The sequence below is a fragment of the Aulostomus chinensis genome, chromosome 20, assembly GCF_037954235.1.
Source record: "Aulostomus chinensis isolate RoL2024-O1b breed Wild chromosome 20, RoL_Achi_v1.0, whole genome shotgun sequence".
Classification (NCBI taxonomy): Eukaryota; Metazoa; Chordata; class Actinopteri; order Syngnathiformes; family Aulostomidae; genus Aulostomus; species Aulostomus chinensis.
In genome coordinates this window covers 77,147-93,715 of record NC_141339.1, presented here as the reverse complement: position 1 = coordinate 93,715, position 16,569 = coordinate 77,147, and the positions used below count along the sequence as shown (strand labels likewise).

Below are 16,569 nucleotides of genomic sequence, written 5' to 3'. Positions count from 1 at the left end.
CCCATTGTCAAATGTCTGCTGGAAATGTGAACCCTGAACTTCCCCTCACAGCAAAGCTGTTTGTTTACATGTGGGAGACACGCAGAGCTCAGTACGGAGAGCGGAGACAGGCAGCTCCAGGAATGCCTTTACTGCCTCTTGAATCCTGTTGAGAGGTTGGATGTAGGGCCTACCCATACTCGGTTAGGTCTACAGAGCATATAAAACACAAACTAATTGAAATGAATGAAATAGCTGCTGAACAGCTTTTTCTAATGTGTGTTAATGGTTGGTCAGGTACAACTTGACCCATTCGTTATATTTCATTAACATCCTGTTTTTGATCCCATTTTAAATGTCCTATAAATGGTGTATACTTTACTACTAATAGAGTACACTTTACTGGAAACTGTTTAAACTTTACTATATATATATAGTCGTCTTCCACTTATCCGGGTCTGGATCGCGGTGGCAACGGCCTCAGCAAGGAAGGGAAAATTGTAATAAGCCTTCTTCAGATCCACAAAGAACATGTGGACCAGTTGGGCAAACTCCCAAGCTCCTTCTAGCACCCTAGCGAGGTTAAAGAGCAGATCCACGGTTACAGCACATTACTCCTCCTCGATCTGAGGTCTGACTATCGACCGGACCCTCCTCTCCAGAATACACAGTATACTTTACATTAATACTTTACATATTTGCCCGAAAGCTGCTGGGATAGACTACACCCCCCCCCCCCCCCCTCCCGCCACAACCCTTAACAGGATAAGCAGTAGAAAATGTGTGGATGGACTTCACATACTACAAATAATGCATATTTTACAATAAATAGTGTAGTGTACACTTCACTTAAAACACTGTATACTGTACTATAAATTGCGTACACTTTAAATAGTATGAACTTTCTTGTGAATAGTGTACTCATTTCATCCATCATCCATCCACCCAGCCATCCCTCCGTGTTCCCCCTCTTCTCCTGTTCAGGGTGGTGGGGGTGGAGCCTATCCCAGCAGCCTTCCCCCTGGACGGGTCACCAGTCCATGGCAGGGCCAACACATAGAGACAGACAACCATTGGCTCTCCCAGCCACGCCTACGGTCAATCTAGAGTCTGGATTAACCTGGTCCCTCTTGATGTCTTTGGACTGTGGAGGAAGCTGGAGTACCAGAGAGAACCCAGCAGGAACAGGGAGAACATGGAGACTCACCCAGAAAGACCCCGTGCTGCAGCCGGGGCTCCACCCACAACCTTCTTGCTGGGGGGCCACAGTGAGGACCACTGCTCCACCCACAACCTTCTTGATGGGGGGGCCACAGTGAGGACCACTGCTCTACCGGGCCGCCCAAATAGTGTATACCTCACTATAAAAAAAGAGTTTAGGAACTTTACGACACATAATTTATGATTTGGAATACATTGCATACACCTTACTAAAAATAGGGTATAATTTACCATAAATAGGGCATACTTAATTTTAAATAGTGGATACTTTGCTATGAATGGAGTTCCCTTTGAATAGAGTATACTTTACTATACAGAGTTTACTTCACTATGAACACAGTGAACTTTACTATCAATAAAGTATACTTTACTCCTCATATAGTAAGTATACTTTAAAATAATAAAGCATACTTTACAATGATTACAGTATACTTTACTATTAATAGTTTATACTTAAGTACAAAACTCAACTATAAATAGAGTAGACTAGAAATATGGATGAGTAATGGATGAATGGATAAGTGATGGCTGAATGAGGCAGGGACAGATGATGAATAAGTGGGTGATAGATGGATGAGTAACTGTTGGATGGATGGATGGATGGATGGATGAGTGACACTAATCCTAATGACGATACAGTGATAGATGGATGATTGATGAGTGATGAATGGATAGTTGTGTGGACGATGGATGGATGGAGTGAGAAATTGATGGCTGAGTGAGTCAAGGATGAGTGACGGGTGAATGGATGAGTGAGTGAACATTGGGTAGTGGGAGGTTGGATGAGTGATGGATGGATGAATGGGTGATGATGGATGAGTGATGGATGCATGGATGAGTGAGTGATTATGGATGAATGACCAATGGATGAATGAGTGATGGATAGATGGATCGATGATTCCTACTTTGGTGGTGTTCTTGTATGTTCTTCGTGGCTCATGCAGGTTTACCGGCAGGATGTCAATGTGTAATCAAGAGGGCGGTCATCCATCATCAGGAGCTGACTTCCATGATGATCCCAGCCAATGCTAGATGGTACAAGTACACAGTTACATTCATTAAGTAAAAGTAGACATACCCAAATAAAATAGCACTTGAGTTAAAAATCTCCATTCAAAGTGTACACAAGTTAAAGTGGAGAAATATTTGATATTGAGGTAAATTAAGTATCAAAGTACACATAGTACCTCAGATGTATTGCACTAATCAAGCTGTTGATGTTACAGTGGTATGTGTCATCTTTGATCGTGTGAAGTACATATTCAGTCGTGTCTCGGGATCCTACCTTGCCAGGCAGGGAAAATTATGGTTAGCCAACTGGGCTGCTACGGTAGCGTTGAAGGTCTGACGGGTTCTACCTGGAAACATGCTGGCTAACAGGGTCCTGGTGAAGCTTGGTGGACCCATGATCCACTTACAGGATCACCAGTGATTACTGAAACACTCATGACAAAGATTCAAGGAGGTTTGGAAGTGGTACTGGACCAGCGTGAAGAAGGTCTTGAATGATTGCTGCCAAGCAAAGAGCAAAAGGGTTTAAGTCAGAGGAGTAAGACATCATGTGTCCTCTATACTAAATGTTTGTAGTAAACCAGTAAGAATGTTTTGGGTTTCAATTAATATAATGAAAAAAGGATGTACAAAGTAATATTTCCTTTGAAATGCACCAAAGTGAAAAGTCTCTAGAGATACACATGATCGAGAACAAATACCTCAACACTGTGTTTAAATACAGTACTCGAATAAAAAAAAAAGTCTCTCTGCCACTTATACGAGCAACATTTGTTTCTGTCACATCAACTTGGACTTTTTACGTAATGTGGTAGAATTTACTCTGTATTTGGTCTGAACATTACAGCTACATACTGTATATTTGTTTAAAGCCCTTCAAATTGGTCTGTTTCCTTTTGAACTTCTGAATTTAGAGCCTTTTTCTTGTGTTTCACATGGCCTTGGACTCTGCATCTTGTCAGTTTAATCTCCAACAGTCAGCCCTCCTCTCTCCATTTCCTCCCCCACTCCCAGGAATGGACTGGAAGCTCTGAGTTCTGGAATGCAGATCAGGACAGCCTGTCTCAGCTTGCTGGTCTTTCCAGACTTGGAGTACAAAAGAGATGCGATGGTCAGAGAGGCTGTAATGAGTTTTGCAGACTCTTCATGTCTGATCTCGTTCACCCTTGGGGGGGTCATAAGACATAAAGCTTTACTGCACAGACAACTTCATACCACAGCAGCTTCAAACCAACCCCTGGCACAAAGAAATCTGTCCTCTTGCTCACCTTTTTTTTTCCTGCAGGTGGTGTATTTTGGAGACAGCATGAGGTCAGATATGTTCCCTGCTAGCAGCTTTGGGAAGTGGGAGACGGTGATGATTGTAGAGGAGATGGAGGGGGAGGGCGTCCCCAGGAGTGATGCAGCAAAGTCCAATGAGGCCCAAGTGGAGCCGCAGGAAAAAAAGGGAAAGTTTGAGGTAGGTTCAGTGAAACAGCTGACTGCTTTCTACGTTCCAACCCTTTTCCTGGCCTGCTACCACCATAAACCCACCGTGGAGAATCAAGTCCAGACCCCCTCCACACACAGACATGTTGAGGCAGGTTTAACTTAAGATGTGATGTTTCACCTCCACTGTACACCAATGAAATATTCAGTAGGTGCTGTGAATGAGTTGAGGCCACTGGGAATGCAAGGATATCATACCATAGGATCCTGACCGTCCTATTACCGTCCTACCAGGGAGACAGGCAGGATCCTGACTGTCCTACCAGGGGTACAAGCAGGATCTTGAGCGTCTTACCTCCATCCTATCAGGGGAACAGCCAGGATCCTGATCATCCTACCAGGGGAACATACAGGATCTTGACCGTCCTTCCGCCATCCTATCAGGGGGGCAGGCAGGATCCTGATTGTCCTACCAGGGGGACCGGCAGTAGAGGCAAATTCTGGACCTACTTATACTTTCTGATCAACAGATTTACATGTGTGAACTCAGGACAGTATTGGTTGAGATCAGATCACTGACCACATTCAGAGGTGTTTGTAGCTGCATGTGCTCTCATGAATCATGCAAATCAGATTTTTTTTTTCAGGGACATGCATGGCCGGGTACGTTAAACTAGTGGAAATTGACTTGATGTAGCCGCCTGTACCACTCAGAACGGGATCAATCCGGATATTGTGATACGTTTTCAACCCCAAATAAATGTTTCATCAGCCGACCTCATGCGGGCAGCTAAAGACAGGTGCCGACCCTACATAAGACCATAGACATAACACGAACAAGCCTGCATGGACAAGCCTGGAATGACCACTCACCAGCACCGCTAACATGTTTGTCAATTCATGTCTCTCCACAAGTTGGCTAGTCGATGAAACCATAGCTCCAACTACATGCTAAATGTATTGAAGTAATGTCATTCTGTGTGTGTGTGTGTGTGTGTGTGTGCGGAGTGGGGGGTCATGTCATGTCATGGTAGGCGCACCGTATATTTTCCTACTTTTTGTCCTTTGCCAATCATACCTATGAATGGAGCAGGATGTGGGCTAATCACCAGTTTCAGCTTGAGCAGAATTGACATCATAACGGTGTGTGTACCTTAGTATCTTTGGCTCCAGAAAACATCTGGGCAGATGTAAGAATGGTGTAACTTAGTGTGTCCAGCAGAGAGTGCTCTGGCACCTCTACCTGGCGCATGGTCACGTATGACAGCGTTAAATTTTTTAATATATTTTGTATCAAACTTTTTGTTAAATAAACTAGGTTATTTGTTTAAGAAATCAGCCTTCTACCTTTACATAATAATACTTGTCCAAAACTGGTGCACAGTGAACATAAAAAGGTTCTTTTCTCTGTCTAACAGTGAAATTCATTTTATCCGTTTTACATATTGGTTATCACAGATTTTTTTTTGTGCTCTAAAATTGTATTGGGCTCAAAAAATACATATGGGCTGGGCCGTACCATCAATGGTACTGTGAACTGGCGTACAGGTCCCCTCCACATGGCCGGACCAGAGATTACAGACAGCAGTTGAGAAGCAAAACGCAACGGGGTTAAGAGTGCAGGCCTCCTCCGATCATTACTAACAGTTCCACAGTAATACCTCATCTTACTGACCAGAAGCAGTTCATGTATCAGGTCGGAATGTAGTGCATAGCAACAAGATTAAGACTACAGTGAGTGTGTGGTGATAGAGGATGAGACTGATAGGTACATGGCACCTTAATGACAGTGAAGGCTTCTATCTTCTATCTGGGATAAGTTGCACACAAACAGTTGTTTGGTTGACAAAGAACACTAAATATATTGAGATGAATGAAGGCAAGGCAAGGCAGTTTTCTTTGTAGCCTGTTTTCACCACCAGTTTGTCTCCAGGCTTCATGGCATCATAACAACATCCTCTGCCCTCTGAGCCTCACATCGACTGAGGAGAAACTCCATAGAAAACCTTTAACAGGGAAAAATGGGAGAAACCTCAGGGTGAGGAGGGGAGGAGGATCCCTCACCAGGAGGGACAGACGTGCAGTAGATGTTGGTACAGAGAAGAAAACAGTTTATAACACAGAATGGAGGAAACATGGAAATGTTAATAACAGCTGAAGAAGGAAGCTTCTGGAAGGGGAGGCAGGGAGAGCAAGCCAGCTTGATGGGGGACTGGATGGTAGACTGGTTCATGGGAGGGGAGGCAGGGAGAGCAAGCCAGCTTGATGGGGGACTGGATGGTAGACTGGTTCATGGGAGGGGAGGCAGGGAGAGCAAGCCAGCTTGATGGGGGACTGGATGGTAGACTGGTTCATGGAAGGGGAGGCAGGGAGAGCAAGCCAGCTTGATGGGGGACTGGATGGTAGACTGGTTCATGGGAGGGGAGGCAGGGAGAGCAAGCCAGCTTGATGGGGGACTGGATGGCAGTCTGGTTCATGGAAGGGGAGGCAGGGAGAGCAAGCCAGCTTGATGGGGGACTGGATGGTAGACTGGTTCATGGAAGGGGAGCGCAGGGAGAGCAAGCCAGCTTGATGGGGGACTGGATGGTAGACTGGTTCATGGGAGGGGAGGCAGGGATGGGAGAAGAGAGGAGAGGAGAGGAGAGGAGGGAAGGGAAGGGCTCCATGTAACCTGATGTGTCCCCCAGCAGTCTAAGCCTGTAGCAGCATAGCTATCAATGGTTCAGAGCTACCTGAACCAGTCCTGACTGAAGGCTCTGTCATAAAGGAAAGTCTTAAGCCTGGACTTAAAAGTAGTCAGTGTCTGCCTCTCTGACCCATTGAGAGATGCTGGTTCCACAGTAGAGGAACCGGTACCTGAAGGCTCCACCTCCAAGTCTGTTTTAGAGATACTGGGAGTCACTAACAGACCTGCATTCTGGGAGCGGAGTGCTCTGGTGGGACGGTAGGGACTAATGAGCTCTTTCAAATAGGATGGAGCTTCATCATTGAGAGCCTTATAAGTTAGCAGAAGGACTTTGAAGTGGATTCTAGATCCTACAGGAAGGAGAGAAGCTAAAGTGGAGAGATGTCTTCTCTCTTCTAACTCCTGTCAGAACCCTGGCTGCAGCGTTCTGGACCAGCTGGAGACTCTTTAGGGAGTATTTAGGACATCCTGACAGGAGAGAGTTGCAGTGGTCCAGCCTAGAAGTGATAAATGCATGCACCAGTTTCTCAGCATCACTCTGGGAAAGGATGTTCCTAATCTTAGTGATACTGCAGGTGGAAGAAGGCGGTCCTGGTCACATGATTTATGTGGGAGCTGAAGGAAACCTAACCCTTACGATCCATGATGAAAGATATTTGGCTCGTTTGTTAGCAGAATTTTGCCTGCCAGCCAACTACTAATGCTTTAATTAGCCTAATTATTGCATCACTGACTTATTGACTGACTTATTCACTTAAAGAATTACTTAGTGAAATACTGATTTAATCACTGTGCTCATGCTGCAGACTTTCCATGCTTGCTTCAATTTTTTGGTTCCTTGTTTGATTTTAGAAATCTTTATCAGAGATTTGCACAACATTATCTCTCTAAATTACGTAAAACATGTTAAAGATAACAGCTTCTGTTGAATCATCGAGATGTTCAGATTGGCTTCTCTCTTACTACCACATGTTTTGATGATGATCACTGTTCATCATCTATTTCCTGTCTATAAAATCTTAATCTATGAATGTTCTACAAGTCACTATGAGTAAGAGAGCAGGGGATTTTTTGGAAGTGATGACTCATCCCAGCTCCGAAGCTGCTTGGGCTGCAGCCAGTTTTCGGGTTGTTGGGGTTTTTTTTGTTTTTTTGCTCCTGGTAGAAATCCCACCTCCTTTGATCAGGTCTGCACATGTCTGAAAATGCATCCACACACTTTTTCATCTCTTACTTTATATGTCAACAGGCACAGGGCATGAAATCCCCGTCGGCTGTGTCCAACCAGTGGGGCTCCTACTTTGTTGATGTCCACAGAAGTGGAGGAGGAGACGAGGACAGCCAGAAACTGACCTGGTGCTGCCACTGCATTCACAAGTACAGCACTGTGGCCATCCCCAGTGTTGAGCACATAGCAGGTAACTAGTTGCCAGACACCTACTGACTGTTTCACAAAGTTAGTGCATCCACCAAAATGATACATATGTATAATAGTGGATAAAAAGACAACAAATAACATGGTCACATTCGGAGTAACAAGCACGATTATGTTGAAAGCTGTGGCGCAGTCGCTCTGAACATCAGTCACCTGCTGACAAGGGGCTGCTGTTGATGGCAGGCCAAAGGGTTATTATGGGGTGTCTCATCACTGCAGGTTCTACTGCTGCTGAAGTCTCTGTATTGATTGAATATATCATCTGCATGTGCATGCTAACTGTCAAAAGCTCGCCTCCAAGTGTTTCAGCACTCAAGACAAGACATCCTAGCCCCCCCCCCCCCCCCCAATCAAATGAATCTGGGCTACAGGGCAGGAGGGCGTCTGTTGTGAATTGGCTGTGCTGTGACTGATGATTGCTTTCCTCCAAAGTCACTTCTTTGTTGCCTCATCACACACAGGTGTGATGTGTGATTGCTACCAGCTGTTGGAACAAATCAAATCCTTCTCCATGAGCATTTGTCATTGCATTTGTGTAGCTGTGTTGGTGATGTAAAGGTGCTCGTCTGACTTGCCTTCCTTTTATGTCTAGATCTCCCTCTGGATTACAAGTTTTCCAGGTTCTCTCCAGATAAGCCCAGCACCACTGGCTACTACCCCAGACCCCCAGATTCTTTGATGAAGAGGTTCAAGAGTGTGTAGAAAAGAAAAGAAGTGGTCTCATACCCCTCTGCCTCAGGAGAGGAATGCGCCTGTAGGTTCCCACCTGACCCGCCGCCATCTGTGGAGCACAGGACACATCCACTCCTCGCCATTCAAAGAAACCATGTGAATGTACGCTGCAGTATCTCTGTATCACGCCTACATTTGAACGTTGTTTTGTGGTTTTAGTGTACTGTACACGTGGAAAAACGATGACATAGATGTGTGTGTGCGTGTGTGTTTGTGTGCCTGCATACAATAATAATAGGAAGTGTAGTGTTCTTATTTATTCATGTGTGATAATAAAGTGAATACTTGAGAGTCTCTGTATCCTGATGGATGTCCACCAGGCAGATGTTTTTGTGTATCACACTGTTCCAAACCTAGTTTTGCTGTATGTATTTTAGGAATTCAACACGAGGCTCGAGGCCTCATGTTTCCCACGTGCGTTTTGTGGAAGTTGTTCATCTTAAGGCCATTGCCATAGTACAGACACAATGCCGTCTCAGTACAATTCGTAATATTGGATCATGATGACTGTGCTAGATGTTCTCCGTATTATTTTGGTGGAACAGTGACATTTTCTCTGAGTGATTGTGTCTGTGTGCTTCATTAAGTTTTAGAGATGGCACCAGGAAACGCTGAGGGTTCCTGACCTGTCACACATTTTGCTACTTCACCTCAGACATCGAGCCCTTCCTACAGTACATGTAATTACCAGTGCCAACACCAAGCCAATCTCAAGTTTTTTTCCAAGGTAGTATGTGCAGTGTTGAAATGTTTGTTTTTTTTTTCATTAAAAAATGCTTCAATCGTAAGTGTTATTTTATTCAAAATGACTACAAAGCAACAAGGTTGAGGTTGACATGGCCTGGAGGCACTGGAGGTGAACAAGCACCAGGTCCAATTGATCAGGTTGATCCTCTGTGGTTAATGTGGCACCTTCAGAAGCAGATTCCAAGTCATTCTTTCATGAGAAAGAGCACCTGTTTTAACATAAGCCACACCCACTTCAAACTCAAACTCAAAAGGGCGGGAAACCCCTGATTCAGACATTTATGATGTGGTTCCTTGCACTGCCTGCTTGGAGCTCCAAGGAACCTGGGTTTTTGGGGTAAAGGCTCGCAGTTTCCAGTGGTTGTGCTAAGTTAAGGTAAACACATCCACAGCTAAGCTAAACGCACAGGAATGAAACTGCTACCAAGAGGGTTTCTCACTGAATGTTCCTTTGTGATAACCATCACCTCGCCAATATCTGACAATAAGCAGTGTGTAGGAGAGACATTGGACCCATGCCCCCCTTCCTATCTCGTCTGACCTGGGAGCTTTGACATAAGCAATGTCAGATGCCTTAGGTTTGATTCATTTGTGGTGTGATGTTCTTGAAAACACCATTTGTTCAAGTGTTAAAGTACTCAAAATAAAATAACGTTATACAATTTTCATACGAATGCTGGTGTCTGGGTTTTCTTTGCAAACTTCTGCAAAAAAAAGTTTAGTTGAACAGGCTTAGTATGATGGCAGCTCAGCTCCGACCACTCGTATGCTTCATGTGTTGAATCCTTGTGAGGATGAGATCTAAACGTCTGCTAGCTGTTGCCACAATCATCCCAGTTGGTCCATTTATATCTGTTTGTATTGGTCACTCTAATATGACTTGCAGGTCAATGAGCACACAATAGCATACATGCATGTATAACGATGATTGGTTTACATAACACTTCGTGTCTAAAAAAGACCAGATCTTTGTCTATATTTAAACCAGTAATATGTTTTTAAAATTCTCAGTTCTGCATCTTTAAGGTGCAGCCAATAACACAGAAAATTACATCCACAGAAATTTTTGAAAGGTGCAGAATGTAAGCACGTATTCCGTGGAGGAGCAGAGCTGTTGGAGGACTTGGGGGAAGGGGGGGTCGTCCAATCTCCGGGGCAGAAGTTGCAGAAGCAGTTAAGCAACACCGTGGTGGCAGAGCTCTGGGGGTGGATGAGATCCTCCCTGGGTATCTCAAGGCTCTGGATGTTGTAGGGCTGTCCTGGTTGACACGTCTCTGCAACATTGCGTGGACATCGGGGCGGTGCCTTTGGAGTGACAGACCGGGGTGGTGGTCCCCATCTTTAAGAAAGGGGACCAGAGGCTGTGTTCCAACTATGAGGGGATCACACGCCTCAGCCTCTCTGGAAAGGTCTACGCCAGGGTACTGGAGAGGAGGGTCAGGGCGATAGTTGAACCTCAGATTGAGGAAGAGCATTGTGGTTTTCGTCCTGGCTGTGGAACCATGGATAAACCAGTCCACATGTGTTCTGTGGATTTTGAGAAGGCTTACAAATATGTTCCCAGGAGCACCCTGTGTGGGGTACTCCAGGAGTATGGGGTGGATGGCCCCTGACAAAGGGCCATTCAGTCTCTCTTCCAGAGGAGTGAGAGTCTGGTCTGCATTGCCGGCAGTAAGTCTGACTTGTTCCCAGTGAGGGTTGGACTCCACCAAGGCTGCCCTTTGCCACCGGTTCCGTTCATAACTTTTATTGACAAAATTTTTTTGGCGCAGCCAGGTGTCGAGTTTGGTAGCGGGAGGATGTCTCTGCTTTTTGAACATGATGTGGTCCTTTTAGCTCCATCAAACCACCTGTGGTCATGAGCTCTGGGTAATGGCCGTAAGAACGAGATCAAGAATACAAGCGGCCAAAATGAGTTTCCTCCTCAGGGAGGCTGGGCTCTCCCTTAGAGACAGGGTGAGAAGCTCAGTCCTTCAGGAGGGACTCAGAGTAGAGCTGCTGCTCCTCCAGGTAGAGGAGTCAGTGGAGGTGGTTCAGGCATCTGGTGAGGACGCCTCCCTCAGGAGGTGTTCCAGGCATGTCTGACCAGGAGGAGACCTCGGGGCCGACCCAGGGCACGCTGGAGGGATTATATATCTGGGCTGGCCTGGGAACGCCTCAGGATTCCCCCAGAAGAGCTGGTGGAAGTGGCTGGGGAGAGGACAGTCTGGGCTTCCTTGCTGAGGCTGCTGCCCCCTCGACCCGGACCAACCGGATAAGAGGAGGAGGACAACAAGATGAGACGAGATGACAATGAAAGTCTACATTGACCTGAAAAATATATTAGAGTGATGAAAACAAATTAAACATTTTATCAGGTAAAAAATGTTGCTATTATCTTGATTTCAAGCAGTTGAGGGTCTCTGACCCACCAGCATGAACATGCTGGTATCAGGTGTACCAGGTGTGTCACCAACCAGGAGCCCAGGCGCTGCAGGTGCTGATTAACCAGAGAAACGTCTGAGAAACGTGAGGTTTTTTTCTGTGATTGTCTCAAATACTGTCAGGCCAACAAAGCAGCAAGATGAGGGTCAGTGGGTGTTCAGCAGCTCTACGCTGGTCTGGGCTGGAGGAACAGAAGGGCTGAACAGCCATGCTGAGGGGACCACTTTCTGATGGACAGCTAAGCTAACATCTGCTAATGAACACTAGTAATAGCTTGTTAGCAACTTTAGTATCTGACAGATTCATGTTATTGTTAGTGTGTGACATCACCATGGTGATAAGATCGATCACATGACTCATCTGTCTTATTGCTGTTATTCCACCTCAGACCACATGCGGTTGATTGAGTCAACCTGGTAACCAGGAGACTAGATTAGTGCAGCAGGAGGGAGGGAAACATCTGCCGGTCAGGAGGTGGAAGTATTGGCTATTACACCATTTAATAAAATAGATATATTTTGAAAGCTATTACATGTTAATCAAAGGTAAACGCAAAATCATAAAAACCACCATCATCACTTTTGCCTCATTCCAGCTCAGAGCCAGTGTATGAAAGAGTTTTCTCAACATTGAGGTTGAGAGGTAAAATTCAAAGTAAAACAGTACATCTTTCCATGCAGTTTTGAAAAGTGTAAGCCACACATTTGGAATGAGACAAAATGTTTTCTCCAGTTGAAATACAAAGATTAGAGATGGCAATTTACAAAAAAAAAAAAGATAAATTAGCATCAATTGGACGCAATGCATGGTATGTGTCCCAACCAGGCTTGGACACAGGACACATGCGCAGGGTTCAGGTGTTTCAATAAAAGCTGTAATGAAGGTTTCTAGGCAAGTTCAATGAATAGAGTATAGGCTATGAACCTATCTTACAGGATAGGTGCATCTTTAGAGTTGTTGGTTTATGGTTGCACTAAGGGAAGCTTATGCTAATAGCCAAAAACTATGATATTTGTAGTGCAGATATAAAAAAAAAAGGGTAAGATTATTTGAAAAAGGTGTTTTCGGAAGTGGGAGCACCTGTATTGGAATTGGAAGCACAAGGTGTACCGATGTCAAGACCAACATCCATGCCAGGGTCAAAGCTGACAACTAGCCAGCTAGAACCCTTTGCTCTCAGGATGCAGGGTTCCTGCTGGTTCCTAGAGTTCTAACAGTAGAATGGAGCCAGAGCCTTCAGCTATCAGGCTCCCCTCCTGTGGAACCGTCTCCCAGTTTCAGTCCAGGACCCAGACCCCCTCTCTAGGTTTAAGAGCAGACTTAAGACCTCCTTGTTGATCAGGCTTATAGTCAGGACTGCTTAGGCTGGCCCTTAGATCTGCTGCTGTAGGCTCAGACTGCTGGGATCTCCCATGATGCACTGGGCTTCTCTCTCCTCCTCCTGTCCTCAGACGTGTTACTAACTCCTCTTCTTCTCCCCTCATCCCAGATCCTGGTGCTGCTGGAGGAGGCTCCAGACCTGAAGAGGCTCCAGCTGCCACCCGTAGCTCCACCTGCTCACGTCCCTGTCTGTCCATCAGTCTCTCCTCCTTTCTCTCTCTCTTTATCTCTGTCCCTCTCTTTCCTTCTGTCTCTCTGTCTTCCTCCATTCTCTGTCTTTGTCTCTGTCCATCAGTCTCTCCTCCTTTCTCTCTCTCTTTATCTTTGTCCCTCTCTTTCCTTCTGTCTCTCTGTCTTCCTCCATTCTCTGTCTTTGTCTCTGTCCATCAGTCTCTCCTCCTTTCTCTCTCTCTTTATCTCTGTCCCTCTCTCTCCTTCTGTCTCTCTGTCTTCCTCCATTCTCTGTCTTTGTCTCTGTCCTGCTCTCCTGCTCTCTCTCCGTCCCCACTGATCCTGGATCTGCTCCACCTTCCTGCTGGTAAAGGAAGGTTCTGGTGGCTGCTGTTGCAGGATGTGCTGCTGATGGAGAATTGTTGGGTGGAGGTTCATTGAAGGAGTGAGGTGCTGGACCTGCTCTACCTGTAAAGTGTCATGAGAGAATTTTTGTTGTGATTTGGCGCTACAGAAATAAAATTGACTTGACTTGACAATTGAGCAGCAAAAGGAGTCGATGGTACTACAATTCGCACAAGAACCATAAAATGGAGGTTGAACTGGGATGTGAACCTACGGTCGAGTTATGCATCTACAAGAGGAAAAAAGACAGAGTATCTCTGTCCCTCTCACCAACTTTTCCGTCTCTTCTCCATCTTTGTCTCCGTCCCTGTCCTACGTCTCTCTCTCTCCCTCCAGCAGTTTAAAGCAGACGTTCTTCCCCACTGATCCTGGATGCTCCACCTTCCTGCTGGTAAAGGAAGATTTTGGTGGCTGCTGTCTCAGATGTGCTTGTTGTACTTTCAATTGTTGGGTGGAGGTTCATAGAAGGAAGGATGTTCTACACCTGCTCTACTAGGACAGAGGCAGCAGGGACGGATGGGTGGGTGGACAGATTTGGAACAGGGGTGGGGGGGCTTTCATGCAAACCTGAAAAACTGTGCAAAATTGTGAGGGCATGCATGGTGTTTAGAAGAGGTGAGGAATGTCTTTGCCTCCCTCACAATTATGTTGGCCCCAACCCCGAACCCTGCTCCCCTGCATGCAAACCAAACCTTGCTGCCATGCACCAGTGTGGGAATGTGATGCATCACTTGCTAAAAAAGAACTTGAAAGGTTATTTTTTTTAAATTATGTACTTAAATTTTCTTTCAGTGTCTAAATTAAATCTGAGAGTGTGTGTTGAATTCCCTGGCCACATCGCTGATGCCGTCCACAGGGTCTTTCTCTATTTGCTGGACCCCGTCTGTGAGGCCTCACAACGACTGCAAAATAAGGGAAAAAAAGACAATTGCTTTTTTCGCAATGCTTGTTGTCACAGGCCACTGATTTTTAATTCTTAAATACTGAAGTGAATCTGTTTTACAAATCTAAAAAAAAATATATATATATATATATGTAAGAATATTATCCTGGCATAACAAGTTTAAGTCCATACTCAGTTTTGAGGTAGAAAATAAAAAAATCCCTTCTCTTTGTGTTACATGGTTTTAATTATTTGTAGACCTGTTGATATGGACGAGTTCACCAGCAACTGACTTCAGCAGATAGCAATGGTTATTTAAGCCCCCCTTTCAGCTGTTTGTAGAGAGGCATCCTGTCGCTGTGTACATGTGATGTTACTTTAAGTTAGTACAAGTTTAGTTTTGTTAAGTTATGCTAGGTTGTCTGTTCAGATAATTTTTTGTTCTATGAATAATTATTTCTTGTTTCACATGGAGTATGGGGCCACAGACTTGTAAATAAACCACCTCTTTTCGTTATAACTGGGGTCTCTTGTGTCTGCCTCCTACCACCATCCATCCCCTCTGGTCAGGCTCCCCACACAAGGCAAAATTTGTGTTACCCTCTTATTGCCAAAGCACATTCCATAGTTAAAATCGCCTCAATGTCCCCGCTCCTGTCCTGGCTGCACCTTGTCTGGCAGTCAGGTTAGGACAGATACAGTTTGTCACAGGAGAAAGTTGGAATTGACAGACGAGTTTACTAGCTACTTTTCTAAAGTTTGATTCATACCAACTTAATTATTCAAATTTAGAGAAGGCAGCACAGGTCCTCATATGGGCTCATCAATAATTTGAGGTTTCTAGTTTGGCTGTGGTGGTGGTCATATTTTGGTATACTGACCACAATCCATCAAAAAGTTCACTGTGGTGCCCAAACTAATGTCTCATGGACTGGCCTTTGTTTCTTCAAGCTTACACTCCAGACATCAGACACATTTAAAGTGAGGACAGTGTTGTAGCTGACACTCTTTCTTGTGCCCCTGTGGGCTAAATAGTGTTTTTAGTTTAGTCTCTTTTATGTCATCGTCTCTTCCTGCCCTCCTTAAATGCTTCACTTTTCAGGTACCCGGTCAGAGGGGTTTACAAAGTGGGATGTTTGGGGTCTGCTACACTGTTTTCAGAGGTCCTGTTGGGACACGTCTCGATTTTTTTCAGTGTAACAATGAGTATGGCATTAGTGTTGTCTGATGGCACTGTGATCAGTTTCTCTGCCTCATCGCTGATGTAGCAGCCAAAGTTTCCCCTGATAGGCTTTTGGTTTTTTCTCAAATACAACATGCACTTCATTTTCATCTCAGTGACACACACAAACTCTCTGTTTAAGCTTTTAAACACTGTTCATTATTCAGATTCAGATTCAGATTCAGATTCAGATTCAGATGACTTTATTTATCCCCAAGGGGCAATTAAAGTACAGTACAACTGAGCTGTCCCTGTTAAATAAATGACTGCTGTTTTACCAGTCTCAACTCTGCACCGTTTTTTGGCACATAAGATGTTGAAATTAACATTTTGCTTTTAATTGTGTTCTTGTCGGGTCCTCCCTGTGGCCCCCCAGCAAGAAGGTTGTGGGTGGAGCCCCGGCTGCAGCACGGGGTCTTTCTGGGTGAGTCTCCATGTTCTCCCTGTTCCTGCTGGGTTCTCTCTGGTACTCCAGCTTCCTCCACAGTCCAAAGACATCAAGAGGGACCAGGTTAATCCAGACTCTAAATTGACCGTAGGCGTGGCTGGGAGAGCCAATGGTTGTCTGTCTCTATGTGTTGGCCCTGCCATGGACTGGTGACCTGTCCAGGCTGAACCCCGCCTCAGAACCCCCTAATCTGTGTACTGATAGATAAATTGCTCAAATATTCCAGTTACTTATCCTCCGCCATTATGTCAAATATAAACTTAATGGATTTCTGTGGAACAAATTAATTCTCCACAGAGTAAATGAAAGGATCTTAACTTAAGTGTCAGAGGAGTCACTTCACCTTGTATAATCTTGAATAACGATGGACTAAAAAGTAAAAGTTGCACACTCCTCT

The 16,569-nt window shown here is 45.0% G+C and overlaps 1 protein-coding gene across 2 annotated transcripts in view; it reads left to right on the top strand.

Moving 5' to 3' along the window:
- nt5dc1 (5'-nucleotidase domain containing 1) overlaps positions 1 to 9,893 on the top strand; it is a 64,683-nt gene extending 54,790 nt beyond the window's left edge. The window contains exons 10-12 of one of the 2 annotated variants that reach the window (XM_086189191.1): positions 3,497 to 3,670; positions 7,575 to 7,743; positions 8,353 to 9,893. In XM_086189191.1, coding sequence (XP_086045317.1) covers positions 3,497 to 3,670; positions 7,575 to 7,743; positions 8,353 to 8,462 — 453 coding nt within the window. In that variant the 3' untranslated portion in view covers positions 8,463 to 9,893. The remainder of the gene's footprint in view (positions 1 to 3,496; positions 3,671 to 7,574; positions 7,744 to 8,352) is intronic. The other variant, XM_086189192.1, reaches the window with a different exon arrangement.
- Positions 9,894 to 16,569: the final 6,676 nt, after the last annotated feature.